The following is a 16,685-nucleotide window of genomic DNA, read 5'->3' on the forward strand; positions in this document are numbered from 1 at the left end:
GCTGGGCTGATTTGGTGTATATGGAGCTCCACGGGCACACACCCAGCTAAGTCAGAGATGCTCATCCTGCTCTGCAGCACCAACACTTTCACACAGTTAAAAGCCCAGGACTTCAGAGAGCAGTGGTGATTAATCACCCCAGAGTCAAATAGCTCATGGCATGTTTTGCCAAGAAAAGGGAGTTTCCAAACTGAGATGAAAAGGCTCTATGGGGAAGAGAAGCATATTCTACAAAGTTCACCTTATGTTATGTTAATCAATGTTATTTTAGACCTGCAGGCCAGACATGCTGCACCTACACATGCCCAGCTTTTATGCAGCACAGGTTCTTACACTTTAAAAATAGATGGTCTGTGCATAAACTGACTCGTGCTTTATCACTTTAGAGCATTTTAAAGAATTTGGGTTTTGTCCTTTTGACTTAATATTTCTCATTAATTTGCCACTCTTAACAGAATGTTCAGGCGACTGAGTTGCTTTAAAGTTTTTACTCAATATTATAACTGGCAAATGCTAACAGAATAGTTGCTCTTATGACACCCAAAGCAGAGCAGCTACTCCGGGCTGACCTTCAGTCAAGCTCAATTCAAACTGTGCCCAGCTTTCCACTGAAAGGACATGATGCATTCCAGCGGCTCAGGCCAGTCTTGGAGTTGTGGAAACTTGTGGGAGCTGCTCAGAATGTTTTTCTCTAGAAAGAGTATTATCTATACTTGTTCCAAATGGAGAGCAAAGCAGGCACTGTGAGAGGAAAGGCCTGCAGCAGCATCCACTATCTACACTCACACAATGCCCAGCAGCATTTGGCCAACTCATCACCACCTTTGGATTTAGGAAGAAAAGGAATCCACTCACTTTTGTAACAGCTGCTACTTCCTTTCTCACCACCCAGCGGTCCTGTGTGAACTTCCACATCTAGGAAGGGAACAAAAAAGGAAAACCTAATAACTGCATGTAGCAGTGGCATTACTGAAGTTGTAGCAATGACCCTGTTCAACGATGTTACCACAAAAATAGAACCTCCATTCCTTGCAAGAATGTAAAAGTAAGTGATTCTCAGCCAGCTAGAGGAAAAACATTTCCTGGCTCCTTCTGTCCTCAAACAGCCATGAACACAGGACCAAAAGCTTTTAGAGTCCCTGGTGTGCCTTGTCAAACCTATGACTACAAAAGCTATGTGGAATCTCTTGAAGTCAAACTCCATTCAGTTTCAAAGGAAAAAAAAACCAAACACTAAACAAAAATCCCACAAAAAAACCCAACAAAACCACTGCAGTGATGCTGGGACCCCAGGAGTCACACCTGAAGTTCAGCTTCTCACATACCCCATCATCAGCCTAGAGACATTCTCACACAGGGGCCTGTGATGACTGCTGCCCTTCAGCAGCACACAGTCCCTACAAAGTGCCTGTTCCCTTCTTCCACTCCCATCACAGTCACTTACAGTTATGCCAAGATGTCCTGTCACTCACACACTTGTTCCCAGGTAGGGGACAGCCAGGTGCTCTGCACAGCAGCCCCTGAGGTCCAAATCCTGAGAGGCAGCTGCTGAGGGCAGGCTGGCAGGACTTGGGCAGAACACTGCCTGAACATGACCTTTCATTTCTTCCTGTCTCCATTTAAATAAGCTACAGCCTCTTTTAGTCTGTGTGCCTTAATAATGTTAAGAATCCAAATCTCATTACTGACAATTTCTTCCTGCCCTACGACGTCATCTGTTCCTCCTTCTCTCTCATTCAGTTTCTCTCTGCCCACAAACACACAAACCCAATCCACTCCTTTATGGCACAGGGCATTTCTGTTTTAATGCACAACAAGACCATAAATTTTTTTTGAGCTTATTAATTACTTTACACAAATATATCCAGGAAAATAAAGTTCACGTTTTAAGCTAGAACACATTTTCTCCACAAATGCAATACAGCATTATATACTATTTCTGAGTTGTAACATCAGACATTTCTCTTTGTCCAAAAGCCAGAAATATCGATTTAACATCATTTTAACATTTTCCTTCTTGTAGTATTAATCAGCAGATTATTTGCCTTTAAGATCAACACAGATCCATTTCCCATGGAAGGTATATTTGACATAATTCAAATGAAAATAATGTATCTTTTAATCCTAAATATTAAAACAGTATCCCTTACTTAACTGAGCACAATAATTCTGGTCCCTGAACTTTACACATGACATGTCACCTAATCTGCTGTGCCCTAAACACTTATGTCACTGGGTCACACCTGAATCCAGGTCTCCATATGGCAATGTCTTGGGCAGACATCAAGAGAAAAGGAGAAGTCAGCTTCAATCACCATCAGTTTGATCTTACAGTAGTACTGTAATACCCTTAAAGTCTCTTGCACAGTGTTCTCCTGTTTAGAGCCAAACCTCATGAACAAACTCTGCAAAAACAGTCAGGTCTAACTGAAACAAATGAGAGCTGTGCACTCAAGATTTGCTCTAGGGACGGAAGCCATAAACTGATTATGAACTTAGGAACCACTTAGGAACCTAATTCTTTCCATGGTCAGTGAAAATAAACACAATGCAGAGGTTGCTCCTTTTTGCTGTGGTTACGTGTGTGTTTACAAGACCTGTATTCATTGCAACTTCCATGTGCAGCTACTGCTCACAAAAGGTGCCTGGGAACAAAGTCCTTTCACTGATTAGCAGCCCTAGGGAATAAAGTCCTTTTAAAGATCAACAGTGCATGCTCAGGGAGCACAAGGCTTACCCACACTGCCCTCCTGAGCCCTCAGTCCTGAGCCCATAGAAACAGAGCTGGAGAAACAAGCACTTCATTATCTGGTACTGGCTGTTCTGCAAGCCCCACATTGTGAGGGCAATGTGATAGTGCTCTACAGCATGTGTTAGAAAGGGATGAATGCTGCTAATGACAGATGATCTGAACCTGCCAGCCAGACATAATGTGAGCCTACACCAACACTCCCACGGCAGACTTGTAACAACACCTTCAAGATTAAAGCACAAACAACTTCCTTGGAGGAAACCCCTCACTGCAGTAGAGCAGATGAGTTTTGCAATACTGTGGCCTCCCAGGCAAGCTTCACTTGTGTTTTCCTTTAAAAGCAACAAACACTTTTATACTTACAACAAAATCTCTCCCTCGACAGAGCACTTCTGCAGGAACTCCACTATGGGGACTAGAAGTATCTTTTGGGTAGAGAACATCACTGTTAATTAAAAAGGAAGAGAAATTAGTTACTAGGTACTCCAGAAAAATAGCATTAGTGAAGATTAATATTACAAACATGCCCTCCCTGTTCTGCAGTTAAATTATACCTCTATCCAAAGCATGGTTTTCATTAAAGGCATTAATATTGGTGTAATTACACCACTGCAATTACACTAGTGCAGAAAGGCTTAGACCAGCAAAGCACAGACTTGTGGAAAGCAGCTGTGTGCAACACAGCTACAAGCTTTGCTTTGTTCTTGTAAAGCCTACCCTCCCTTGGATCCGTGTAAACAAGACCAGAATGATTCTAAGAAGTGCTTATGCTAACCTGGTATGCAGCCTTGAAGGCAGCATTTAACCAAAATGCTGATGGATGGGCAAGAGAGTTTTTTATTTCCTTCCCAGCAATCAAGGGTTTAACAGAACAATATTACAAAATGCCATACTCAGACCAACAGCCCCAAGACCAACATTACTCTGTGTCCTCGTCTGCTTGCAGGGCCAGCTGATGATGTGTTACCAGGCTTTCCAAAGCCCCACAGCTACTCAGGCTCATGATCTTGATCCTACCCAGGCCAAAGAAATGGCTCCCCACTCTGTGCAAAGCTCTGATGTGTGCTGCCCTGTGCCCAAACACCCCATCCACTACAGATCCACACATCCTCCTCAGACTAGTAGCAAAGAATCAGTTATAACCTAAGAACAATCTGAATGCTAATATACTGTGTTTTAACCTGCTCCCAGCTTCCTCCTGTAACAGCTGGAGGAACAGCAGGGTTGCTCTAAAAGCTGGTCACATTGCTAATGCAGGCATGCACCACAATAGCTGAAACATCTGGCTAGCACACTTGGACTGGCAGCTGATGCCATTCATCTTAACACAGCTATTCCAGAGATTGTAAATCTCTGCATGCAAGGCTCCACCCAGGTAAAAAAAAAACATACTGCATTTTAGACTTCAATTCCCCATAGGATGCTCTATCCTAATAAACAGGAAGATGATAAAGACTGCAATTCATGTGGTACACTTTGTACCCCATGCTTGAGTTTTTGAGCAATGCCTTCTAGAGGGTCGTTTACAGCTGACAAGAACAGCATCCACTGATGAACAGCAATGGGACTGCACAGAGATCCTTACAGAACTGAATTTTGCTAAGAAATAGAATAACTGACATTGGTTTAATCTTCTGCATTTCTATTTGACGGTAATCTCTGGAAGAATTCAGAGCAGTTCTCTCACAAAGGAAGCTGAGTGCAGACATCAAAAACCTGTCATAACTCAGATGCAAACACAGATTACATCAGTGCTCAGCCATAATCCCACTTGGGACCAGTACTAATGCATTATCCTTCCACAGCACGCCTTTGGATATGGAACAGCCGAGACGCAGACAACATGAAACCAAAGGTTTGCAGAGCTGCGAGTTGGGAACGCGGGTGCTTTGGGCTGCGAGGACGGGCACGCAAAGCCCGCGGTCCCCGAGCGGTGCCGGACAAAGCCCGGCCGTACAAAGCCCGGCCGTACAAAGCCCGGCCTTACCTCTTCACCACCCAGTTTCCCTGGACCAGCAGCGCCACCTGCTGCACGCAGCGCAGCACGGCCGTGGGGTCGGTGCCCGAGCCCAGCAGACTCAGCAGGTTGGCGAACGGCATCACCTTCACTGCAAGGCAAACACAGCGTCACACGCACCACTCGCACACCCGGGATTGGGGATGCGGGGTGTGCACGGACAAAGATTTATCTTGGGAAAAGAAATAAAGCCTTAGTTTTACTCAGTTTTACACCCCTGGGCTATAGGCGTTATCTGTTCTGATAGTATCTGCTAGCAGAGTTGACTGGCTGAACTGGGCACAAATTGATGTATTAATAAAATAAAAATTAAAAAAACCCAAAACCTGTGCCTTTGGCAATATCTGTAAGCAGAGATACCTAACAAGGCAGGACACTCCTGAGACAAAATCCTCAGGATTTGCTCTCATCAGAGAGTAATCCTGAAGAGACAAAATAAAATTCCTACATGACACTCATGAAGTGTGTGTTGTTAAAAACTTCCCAGAAAATGCCAAAGTCCAGGCTGTACATGTTCAGACCCCACATTCCATGAGATACTTGCTGAAATAAGTGTATATAGAAAACTACTGTCAAATTAGATAATTTTCTAATGTGTAAATTGATGGCAAGTGTATCAATAGTCAGAACAGCTGTTACTGTTCTTTTTTAGGGAAAGGCTTGGGATTTAGATTCTTGAGAGAATCAGAGAGCCAGACAGTCTGTCTGGTGGGGTGGCAGAACTGGTAATACTGGGGAAGGCACCTTATCTGAGGCAACTAGAAGTCACAAAGTGAAGTACAAACGCATTCTAAAAGCTACAAACCGTTCTTCATCAGGATCTTGATCTGATCAGCAAGGGGTAAAGTTCTCAGCTGGGCCATAGACAGCACATTGCTTGGAGCCATTGGTTTGTCACTGCAGATAAACAGATTTGCAGTCCATGAAAAAGAGAATCCAGCCAAAGTGAACTTTGAACATTATGTACAAACACTTACTTCTCTTCCTCTACGCTTGGAGGCATCAGCATCATTAAATATTCACTAGAAGAAAAGGAAACACATTATTTCAAATGCTTGTCTTGAGACTTGCCAGGTTTAAGCACAGTAATTTCTCACTTAGAGTAAACCTGCTTGTGTGAATCTACAAAACAAACACCAGCCTGAAAAGAGCTCCCCCTTCCACTCCCATCTCCTTAGAACCAGTAAAAGCTACTGACATTCATCTGCCCAAAGAGTATGAAGTAAACGTGGGTCAGAATCCCAGCTCTTTTGTACAGCAGGTGACCAAACAGACGATCTGCACAAGGAAATATATTAAACACAGGTGTTCTGACAGCCATCAGTGGGGTCATGCAAAACCCCACAAAGAATCAGGCCAGCAACAAGCAAAACCTCTGTCCTACCCATGCAATTACCAGTGTCTGTGAGAAAGAATCAGATCCAAAAGACTCTTCAGAACACCTACCACTGATTTACTGATGTTAAATGTTAAGAAAACCATGCCCACACCTGGCAGAGCCAGGCTCTGCCACTTCACTGTTACTTGGGCCATGGCTGTCTCAGATGACAGGGAAGCACTGACTGCACTATGGAAAGCTCCTGCAGAGCTGCAGTCACCAAGAAACAGACACAAACACCCTTCAAGTAGTTTCACTTGTCCCCACAAATCATAAAGGGAAGTTTTATAAGACTTGCTAACAACAGATGTTATTGGCTTCAGAATATTAATTTATATTAACCAGAAGAAACTTTTAATTTTCCTTCACAGTAGTCACAGTCCAAATAATGTAGGATTGTGATAACGTACAAGAAGCTACAACCCTGAGTAAAAACAAGAGGTTTTAATCTCAAGGATATAGGGAAACAAAGAAAGCAACCTCAATAAGATGAGAGCTAGTTTGTTTCTGTGTTTTTTTAAACAATTCAACTTTTATCATGAATAGGATTTTCAAAGAGCAGATTTTTAAAGAATAAACCTGCTTATTACTCTGAAAACAATCCCAACTCATTAATGCTATTTCTGTAGGAAACCACCAAACCATTACCTGGGAGATTTAATTAATTCTGTGTTTTCAGCAAGGCCGTGACCTTGACTAAATAAATACTGGCGCTCGTGTTCAGAACGGCTATCCTGGAGATAGGGAAAAAACAAAAAGTCATTAGCACATACTGAAAATATACAGAATGCCAGAGCTGGATTCCTCATTCCAAACTATGGCCATTCTGTCATCATTAGACCACTCAAGTGTTCTGCCTGGCTAACTGATGTTCTGCTTTCACTTCCTTGTATGATGCTCATGTGATGTGGGAATAGCTCCCTTGCTATGCCTTTGAAACCTCCTGACAGACATGCACAAGTCATCCAAACAGGATTTCTCACACCTGACTGAATGGGTTTCCCAAGTCTTTCACAAGGTCTAGTTTATAATCCAAGACCCAAGTGATTCTCACACTCAGACCCCCCCTTTATATTTGTCCAGCTCTCAGTTTTGAAGTGTGGAGACACCAAAGCATTATCCAGCAGAGGAGATACAGAGCACTGCAGGGTCTGTTCCAGCCTACAGGCCTCTTCATTTTCTTTTGAGATTCCCTCATTCCCATGGGCCCAGATTTAAAAACAGTTCTGCACTTGGCTGAGCCTTCAGGCTCAGGCAGCCTCAGGAGCCAGCACACACCTACCTTCAAGCCATAGTAATGCAGGTGAACCCAGTGCTCCTCTGCTTGTCTCTTCTGCAGGAACTCGTAGGACTGAACGCGTCGCTGCCGAGCTTGTTCCGTTTCAGGGCGGGAGAATCGGACCTAGAGGATTTAGGCATCATTCAATACAGCCCTAAAACCCTTGGAAAAAAACCCATCTGCATTATTGATTTGGTGAATCAGTAACAAGCTAGGGGTCAATGAATCACTCCTTGCTCTCAGTGCCATCTCTATGCCTGTGCAACAAGGGCCAGTGCACCTGGCCTCCCCCACCCAAGTCCAGGATCAGCAGGACTAGCTGAGGTTTGCTGTCCTTTCATTTCACTCTAAATTGTCAAGCTTTCTTGTGAACTGTTGCCTGAACCAGCATAAAAAGGAAAATGTGGACATACAGTAATTTGCTTAACATCGTCTTCAGCTTCATCCTGGGATGAATCACCACCTGCCAGAAAACACAGAAATAAACACAGCACTGCAGTGAAAGAACCAGGCTGGAAGAAAGCACACTGACAACTCCATAGGCATGGCTTCAATCCCAGCCTGCCAAACCATGCCATGTATGACAGCATCACACTGCTCCTGTGACAGGACACCCTGTTGCCATGACTTTTCCAGTGGCAGTGGTGACATAGTTCCCATCACTACCCTTTGTCACTACCTAGCACCTCCCACCCCTCTGTCAATACCCTGCATTGTGCCCATAAAAGTATTTAGGTAAAAAAATCAAAATCAGTAAGCAATCTGAGAAATGACCTAATGATGACTGTGTTGTTAGAATAAACACCTTCAGAACAGAATGACTCTTATTACCCACATTATAGAGAGAACTTGTATCTCACCTCCCCTAAGAAAACACAATTGTGGAGAATTTACCTTCATTAGCAGCTTCTCTTTCTCGGTGTTTTGCATCAGCCTTGTCCAAGTAGGTAAAGCTTGGCCTCAGCTGAAGAATTCCATGTAGTGGAGTCAAGTGAAGTTCACCTGAAAAAGAGAATTAATGTCGGTTAAAATTGATTTTTTCACTGCACAAGGACTCAACTTTTCATTATCTCTCTGTCTCTGTAAAGCCACAGCTTCAATTGAGTATAAATATTTAATACAGCAAAATGTAAAAAGCGACTGAAGTGAAAAATTCATCCAGTGCTCAGGATTTCAAGGGAATATGAAAGACCAAGACCTGTTTCTGTTATTTTGCCTTTTGTATTGAAACCAGATCTTGTAGAGAGCCACATTCTGGCACAGGCTTGACCCTTAGTCCAGAAGACTCCTAGTAAAATAGTCATCACTGAAAACAATCTACATATTGTCATCTCAAATGACCAGCAGACCAAAACTCTGTGATGGCCTGGGCAGTCAAGAGAGGGACAAAAAGTGCTGAACAGGAAAATGAGACAGACAAAATTAGATTAAGAAAGCAATATAAATAATAAAGATAATTTCATGCTATAAGTGTGTATTATTTCAGGCCACCATGAAGTGTTCAGATTTTGGAGGCATCTACAAACCCTGGGTGTTCTTACACGATATTTACAATTGTGCTACATCTACTCAAGGACTCTTGGGACACCGATAAAGGAAAATTTTCCTTTCTTAAAAGACTCATCAGTCAATTAAAACCTAGGCCAAAAAAAAAGATCAAATAGGTCTTATCTTACTAATGAAATGAGTATATTTCACTGATGTGAGGGTTAAGCAAAAGGAACTTACCTTTTTTATAAATAGCAGCTGCATAGCGGGAAACATTACTGGCAGCTTGGGAAGAGCAGAAAGTTTGCTTGTCCATCAGCTTCCTGCAGACAGAGGAGGGCAGTGAGATGGCATTCCACAGGCAATGTGACATGCAGGTGCCAAAAGTCTGAAAGCACCAGTTCTCAAGATTGGACTGTCAACAACTGCATCAGACAAATATCCATCACTTCTGAAAATCTGAATTCATGATGCACCCCAAAAAATGTAGGTTACTCACAAGAATACTTGCTACAGAACAGTGTCCAAAGCAGCCTCTGTAACTGTACAGCCACTGGTGGACACCCAGGTATCTGTGTTCACCCCAAAAAGGAAAGGAAGCAAAGAGGACACCTACGAGGAATAGGTGCTTGTTTCATCTGTGCACGTGCCATCCACGTTGAGAGCGATCTGCTCTCCCTTGCTGCGACAATAGTTAGGGTTCAAAGTATCAATGGCCATTTCGAGTTCAACCTAAAGAATATAAGGGAAAGACAGCTAATTATATTAACTACCATGGCACAATCCCAAACATATCAATTAAAACCCAGCCTCACATTTTCAAATATTTCCATAGGTTTACATAAGCAGCATCATTCAATCCACAGGGCAAATCTCACCCAGAGTTGAACAGCACATAGATGGGTTTGGTACAGTGAGGTCATTTAAAGCTGGAGATACACAAACTCCCATGGCCATGAATGGGATCATAAAAAGCAGAGTTCTTTAGGCAGCCCAGAAATACACATTCACTTTGCTGGAATCCTTCCATGACACTATCAGTCTAATTTACTTATCAGTACAAATCAGGTGCACAAACAACCTCCTTCAAGCCTCTTCATCACCAAGGATCCATTCAGAATCTCTCCTAAGATGGATTTCCTTTTAGTTTGGCTACCAAGAATACAAAGTAACTCAGTCCTCTTCAGAGGCAAAGGCCTTGATTCTGCTAATTCAAGACTGCAGCACTTAGCACTGACTTCAGTTACACCTGACTTTCACTTGTCAGAGCACTGTCACAAACTCCAAATCTTTAGTGATAAGAAGAATTATTCCCCCTCACTTCAACTTTAAATTTCAGACGAATGTTCAAAAATAAGCGTTTTTCTGTATAATATTTCTATTTATATACTATTACAATGCAGCACATATTATTCTTCAGGGTGTGTCAAAGCCCTTATAAATTTGTGTATCACAGCTACTGTCTTATTTTTTCTTTTCTTTTATGTTATTCATAAACTGAACTAGTTTTAAGTCCCTGGGTGAGACAGCATATTTACAAAAGTTTGCACAGGGCTTAGACTGCAAATGTTTGCTGAATTTAATAAAAGACTTCATGAACACAATATGCATTCTAACTCCAAAGTTCACTGAAGCACTTCCCTTAACCATTTCCCAGAACCAAATTCTAGTAACACAGACATCTGCTGCTGCAGTTTTTAAATAAGACATTGTAAAATAATAGCCAGAGTTCTGGGATACATTTGCAAGCAAGTGTAATGCCTCTGGCTTTGGCTATACTTTACCTGTAGTGATTTCAAAAGGACTCCTGATGATTCACTGCCAGCAAGAGAGAAATCAAGACTTGCACTGACACTGAAAGACAGAGGATGGCTCCAAGGCTTCATCCTTCTCCAACCCTTCTCTGAATACTGTAAAGACCCTTTCATTCAAGCTGTTTTCACACAAGCATCCACAGACTGAATTAGCATTAATAACTTCCCTGAGTGGTTCTGGTTTCTATTAAAATAGTGGCTTTCCCAGCATGATTTATAAACTTTTATACTTTTATTCTAAACTCTATCTGATTGACACAATAAAAGACTCTTCATACCTTCAAGCCCAGTGGTCTGGTCCTGCAAGTACCTGTATGGTTAGAACAGCTCAACAGCACTTTTCTAAAGTACATTCTGCACATCATCAACAAACTTTTACAGACCAGACTCAAATGATGACCAACCTTTTGCTGCTTTGGTTTTATCTTCGCTGATAAATGTGTAACATCATCGTAGGTCATGGAAGCTGGGCGAATGGGATACTGGAAAACAGATCATTTCATGCACCCCTCTTCTTTTAAAGATCAAAGAATTTCACAGAAAGTAACTTAATTTCCCCTCACATGCAGATCCATTTGCCAGATCTCAGAGACAAGACACCAAGAAGAGACATTAAATGACTGATTTGTGAGTCATCAGGGGATTTGGGAGCATGACCTAGAAAGTTTGTTGTTTTCCTCCCAGCCCTCTGCTTTTGTAACTTCACAACCCTCTTCCTGCCCCCACACACCACAGTAACCTGTAACACAGGAAAATAGTCCCACATATTAGTCCAGTAAAAAATGTTAACCCTCAGCATTAACACTCTGTAGAGTTATTAGAAGTAAAATATCTGTGGGTTTATACAAGTAAATGTTAGCTTAGAAAGTCCTGGCCACATGTTGCTGATCAGGAGAGCAGACCCCGGTTCAGCCACATGGGTCTCTCTTTTGAACCCTCTGGGAATGCTGAGAGGACAGTGTGGTATCCCAGGGAAATCTCCCAGGCACAGCAGCATCCTGCTAAAGCTGCCAGGTCTCCAGCACACCCACAGGCCCCATCACCAACCAGCCTCACTCCTGCCTCCAAACTGGGACCCAAACAGGTTCTCTACATCCAAGACCTTGGCAGACTGAAGCATTAAGTTATGCTCTTTGCATTTATTTTAAACAATATCACTGCATAAAAGTTAACTGAAATACCTGAAACAGATAGAGCTTCTCCAGTAGACTTCTGGCCAGGAACACGTCAATCTAAAAAGCAAAACAAGTAACTCTCATTAGATGCCAACTGTAATAAAAGTACAGCCCTTAGAGCTCAAATACTGACAACATTAGGTTTTCATTATAAACTCTAATATAAAACAGATTCGTGACTCTCCTGTCAAAAGTTTCCTCTCTGCTGACTTTGACATGAAATTCTGCAGTTGGTCTTTTTAAAAACCAATTCTAAAAATCCCACTACAAAGAGGCAGCAGACAGTGGCTCTAGCTGTGTTTTTCCTCTCTAAGGAAACTTGGCATACAAATGTGAAAGAGGATTTTTTTTCCTCCAAGGATCTGAAGCAAATCTGTTATCACAATTATAGAAAGAAGAGGAAGGTCTCAGTTTGGCAGCATGACTGAAAGGTAAGTTTGTTACTGGTATTTTGGCATAAAATCCTTCTAAATTAGACAAGAGACACCCACACCCTCAAGCTGATTCAATACATGCATTTGGCCATCAGAACTGAAAATGCACAGATGTGTTTCATGAATAAGACATATGGAAGCTGCCATTTCAGATACACTCCTGACAATTGCCACTCCTTTTCTCATGGCTTTTCACTTTCTATATATTCGTCCTTCCTTGTGCTTCTGGTGTGTAAACTCAGATATCAAGTGACAAGACACTGTGGCTACTTCTTGGGACACAGTAATCCTTTAAAGAAATCCAGACTAAGAATACAACTCCTTACTTCAGCAGAAGGCATGAACACTGTAGATTCATGTTTAACAGATATTAACTCATCAAAGTAATTCCAATTTTTTCAGCTCCCAGAGACATGCAATGGAGTTCACTGGAAGCACATAATGGCAGAAGCAAATTCCCCACCTTCTCTCCTGCCATGGACAGATTATAAAGGGTGAAAAACCTGAGATACATCTGCCAACAAGACAAGACTACTCTGACAAAACAGATACCATGAGCCATACACTTGGCCCACACAACATAATTCTTTGTACAGCACCAGCCATTGGTTATAAGACAACCACTGATGTTGATGACACATCCTCATGTATAATCACTGTTGCCACAATGCAGTTTTACCTCTTGTATAATTGGATCATCTTCTTCATTTGCCATGCTAGGATAAAACAAAGCTCTTTCTTGGCTTATTCCTTGGCACAACCTGAAAGGAAACAAGAATGTCATATGAATAATTTCATCTGTGTCACATACCACATGCAGCCTAGAGTATTGTTCAAGTTAACTTGGTTCCTTTCAGTGATGATCTGTTTAGTCTGTATTTTGAAGGAATGTATGTCCTTGCATGAACAGGTCCCTGATACTCAACAATCTTGACCGAAGGCCACAACATCATAGAGACGAGCAAATGTCTCAAAAATAGGTAAACTACTGTAACTTCTGTGGAAGCTGCAGTTATTAAGAAAGCCCTGAGCCAGCGCCATAGGGAGGGGAAGACAGCCATTAGCACTTGCATAAAGTGTATCTTTTTTACACTGTGTAACAGTAACACATAGGTGGAAGGTATTTTCCAGCCACTGCTGGCCCGGCAGGGTCACTATCTTGGATATTCCAGTCTGGGAATACCCTGACTTTTATTTCATCTCCCTGACCAGCTGCAGCCTTGTCTCCTGACCTGCCACTCTCCACACTGTACTGCTAAATGAGAGCTCCTGAACACACTGCTCTGCATTTCCTGGAGTCCTCCAAAACCAGCAGATTTTTCTTCATAACTACACCAGCTCCAATGAAAATAAGTCTCTGGTATTAACTGAGGACTGGATACTCTGGAACAAAAGTTCATTATGTTCAATCCAGTGCTGGAGTCAGTGTTGTGCCTGGTTCAGACAGCTGAATAAAAAATGATCTCTCAGCTAAAGCAACAATAGTTTTCCCTGCCGAAATCAAACAAAAGGATTTACAGATTATTTGGGATGCCACTGCAACAATGTTAAGACACTGTTAATCAACTAGTACTGGTCAAGATAGGCATAAAAAAATAAGATCTCTCACAAACTGACCAAGGAAAGTTTTAGCAACAAAGATGATCAGGCAAAGAAACAAACAAACAAACAAACAAACAAAAAAATCTGCGTTCAATAACTCTTCCCTCATTGTCCTTACTCCTTGAGGACAGCTTGCTTCTTTGCTGGACCTCCAGTGGAGGAGGAGAAAGAGAAAAAGCAGAATCCAGGATCAGCTGGGAAAGATGTTACATCTAGAATAATGACTTTTTTTTCAAATACTCAAGCCACCACACAATTTAGGCAGCTCTGTATTTCAGCTGACATACAGGCTTCTCAAATACCACACTAATGTACACACAGTTATCTAAGAAACCTTTCAGAGAGACTAGACATTCTGGATACAAGTGTTATTAACATCCACTCAGGCTTACAGTGTTTCTGCCATTCCACCTAGAAATATAACTTCATATTTTTCACTTACAGACTCTCTGCTACCCAAAACGTGCCCCTACCAGTACTGAGCTGGCATTTTCTATTTCTTTATGCACCAGCATATCCCAGGGTCTCTGTACCATACATACGTATTTGAAAATTTATGACTTAGTATTTCAGATTCCTAACTGAAATCATTTTGTAGAAATGCAAAATATCTTCACAGCAAAAAGTCAGTACCTTAACCACAGACTGGGCTGTGAGCAAAACCCTAAGTATGTGATATCTTACTGATATAAGTGTTTTCTGTTATCAGGCACACAGTTCTTCCCAGAAATACATACAAATATGTTTTAAAGAAATGAGATTTGTCAGCTCCGTTTTTGCTTTCGCTGCTCACGTCCCCTTGGTGGCCCAACACCTGACAGCTCTGCAGACATGGAAAAACTGCAGTTTGCATTCAGCACAGAGCTGATGGTGGGAGGATGCCCAGGATGTGTGAGGATGTGTGGTAACACCCAAAAGGTGAGACACTTGGGTCCAAACCCACCTTCTTCACACCCCTGAGAGAACCAGGAACCACCCTTCCCTTCCATGCGAAGTATCTGCTAGGCTTATTCTCTCTCTACTGAGAAAGTTATTTCACTTTTGAGAAGAGAAATTAAGATTCCTTGGGCTAAGGGAAGAACTTAGCCTGAAGGACCTGGTCTCTGGTCCCTCACTGAACACTGCTTATGCAATTATACACAAAAATCTCTTTGTGAATCCACCTATCACTACTCAGGGGAAATGCTGTATTACAGAAACTACATTTTTTTCTTAGTCCTATAAAGACAAAGCATGACTACAGATCCTTTTACTGGAAAGTGAGACTGACACATCTATAAATAGGAAGCAGTGTGTCCCAGCACAACTTATAATACTCATGCAACTGGAAGAAACCCTCTGAATCAGAATGAAGGCATGCAGACACAATCTTATGTCTGATACATATATACATAGAGTGGTGTTAATTTCCACATTACTCATATACATACATTTATGATATCACAGGAGTTATAGAATGGAATCATACATTAAGAGACAGCAAACATGGTCAGCAGGTTCAAACTTCTTTTAGTAGAAGCGTTTTCTTTTAAGAGGGACTTTCCTTTAAGGTGCAAATCAAAGTATAATGTGAGTTATTAACTTGCAGGAGAGCAAGGGATGTAAATCTCATTTCTCCTGCAGTGACCAATGCAAGGACCAATCCATGAAACTGCTCATTAGCTGCCCATAACACCATCAATGCAGAACCAATGAAGAAAAATGTTGTGGTTAAAGAACTGTAAAAATCAGTGATGAAGCAACGGAATCCTGCATCTCACTCTGAGCTTAGAAGGGCATTTGATTATTAGGGATTTAATTTCATTTTACTACCAGACTTAAATGCAACTGTAAGAAGGTAAATTCCAAACCCACGCATCATTTGACACACAGACTTTTAGCCAGGCCTGCTAGAAATGCTCCAGTATTTCATTTTCATCTAAATTTGTCAGTAATAATGGACCCCCAAAGTGCTAACACTCAAACCTGAAATATTCTTCATATAATCATGCAGTGCCAAGGAAAGGCCAAGAATTCCTGCTGGATCAGTGCCTGAAAACAGCACCGTAGGAAAAGTGCCATCCTCCTGAATCACTACCACAACTCAGTCTGGCAACCATGCTCCTCTAGAAGGGGCTCTGAGCAAGCCTCGTGCTCAGGGTGACCCATGGCACACAGCAAAATGGAAGCTGCAAAAAGAAGCTGAAGCACCTTCCATACATTTATGATAACTATAATTCTGACCCAATTACTTGCTTCATTTTCTCCTCGCCTGCAAGCAGCTTTGCACAGTCATCTTCTGGCAGTGAACCCAAGAGGGCTCCTCTGCACCAGGACCTCTCTCTGGAGGTGATGTCACCGAAGCAAACCTTTGGGGTTTAATAGATTATGCATCAAGCATAAACCTTTCTTTTCCACCTCAACACGTGTGTAGCGGGGGACGTGCCAGGCCTGCGCTGCCAGGGGCAGGGTCACTCCCGCCGCTGTGTGACCCTCCCGGGGCAGGTCGCCGTGCCCGTCCCGTGCTCCCCGCGGGCGGGACGCGGCCCCGCACTCCTGGCGCCCGCCCTCTCCTGACACAGCAGCCTGGCAGCGCAGGGGTGCGGGGAAAGGGGGCCCGGCGGAGAGGCCACAGCGAGCCGCCCAACCCGCCCCGACCGCGGGGACGAAGCGAATCGCCCTGGGCGGCACGGCTGGGCCGGGCTGGGCTGCAGCCCTGCAGAGCCGATACCAGGGGCAGCCGCTGCACTTCGGGGCGGGTGCACTC

At 42.7% G+C, this 16,685-nt stretch overlaps 1 protein-coding gene across 2 annotated transcripts in view; it reads right to left on the reverse strand.

Annotated features, from left to right (window-relative positions):
• POLR3E (RNA polymerase III subunit E) overlaps positions 1 to 16,685 on the reverse strand; it is a 28,269-nt gene that overhangs the window by 11,079 nt on the left and 505 nt on the right. For both annotated transcript variants that reach the window (XR_015807222.1, XM_014869331.2), the window contains exons 2-15: positions 13,017 to 13,098; positions 11,910 to 11,960; positions 11,133 to 11,210; positions 9,531 to 9,646; positions 9,155 to 9,237; positions 8,321 to 8,428; positions 7,840 to 7,889; positions 7,430 to 7,549; positions 6,796 to 6,881; positions 5,747 to 5,791; positions 5,575 to 5,666; positions 4,740 to 4,860; positions 3,116 to 3,197; positions 856 to 915 (exon numbers count right to left, since the gene is read on the reverse strand). Coding sequence is in view for 1 of the 2 variants with exons in the window: in XM_014869331.2 (XP_014724817.2) it covers positions 856 to 915; positions 3,116 to 3,197; positions 4,740 to 4,860; positions 5,575 to 5,666; positions 5,747 to 5,791; positions 6,796 to 6,881; positions 7,430 to 7,549; positions 7,840 to 7,889; positions 8,321 to 8,428; positions 9,155 to 9,237; positions 9,531 to 9,646; positions 11,133 to 11,210; positions 11,910 to 11,960; positions 13,017 to 13,052 (1,128 nt within the window). In the remaining variant the exon portion in view is untranslated. The remainder of the gene's footprint in view (positions 1 to 855; positions 916 to 3,115; positions 3,198 to 4,739; positions 4,861 to 5,574; positions 5,667 to 5,746; positions 5,792 to 6,795; positions 6,882 to 7,429; positions 7,550 to 7,839; positions 7,890 to 8,320; positions 8,429 to 9,154; positions 9,238 to 9,530; positions 9,647 to 11,132; positions 11,211 to 11,909; positions 11,961 to 13,016; positions 13,099 to 16,685) is intronic.

Source organism: Sturnus vulgaris, chromosome 16 (assembly GCF_052056855.1).
Source record: "Sturnus vulgaris isolate bStuVul1 chromosome 16, bStuVul1.hap1, whole genome shotgun sequence".
NCBI classification, from domain to species: Eukaryota; Metazoa; Chordata; class Aves; order Passeriformes; family Sturnidae; genus Sturnus; species Sturnus vulgaris.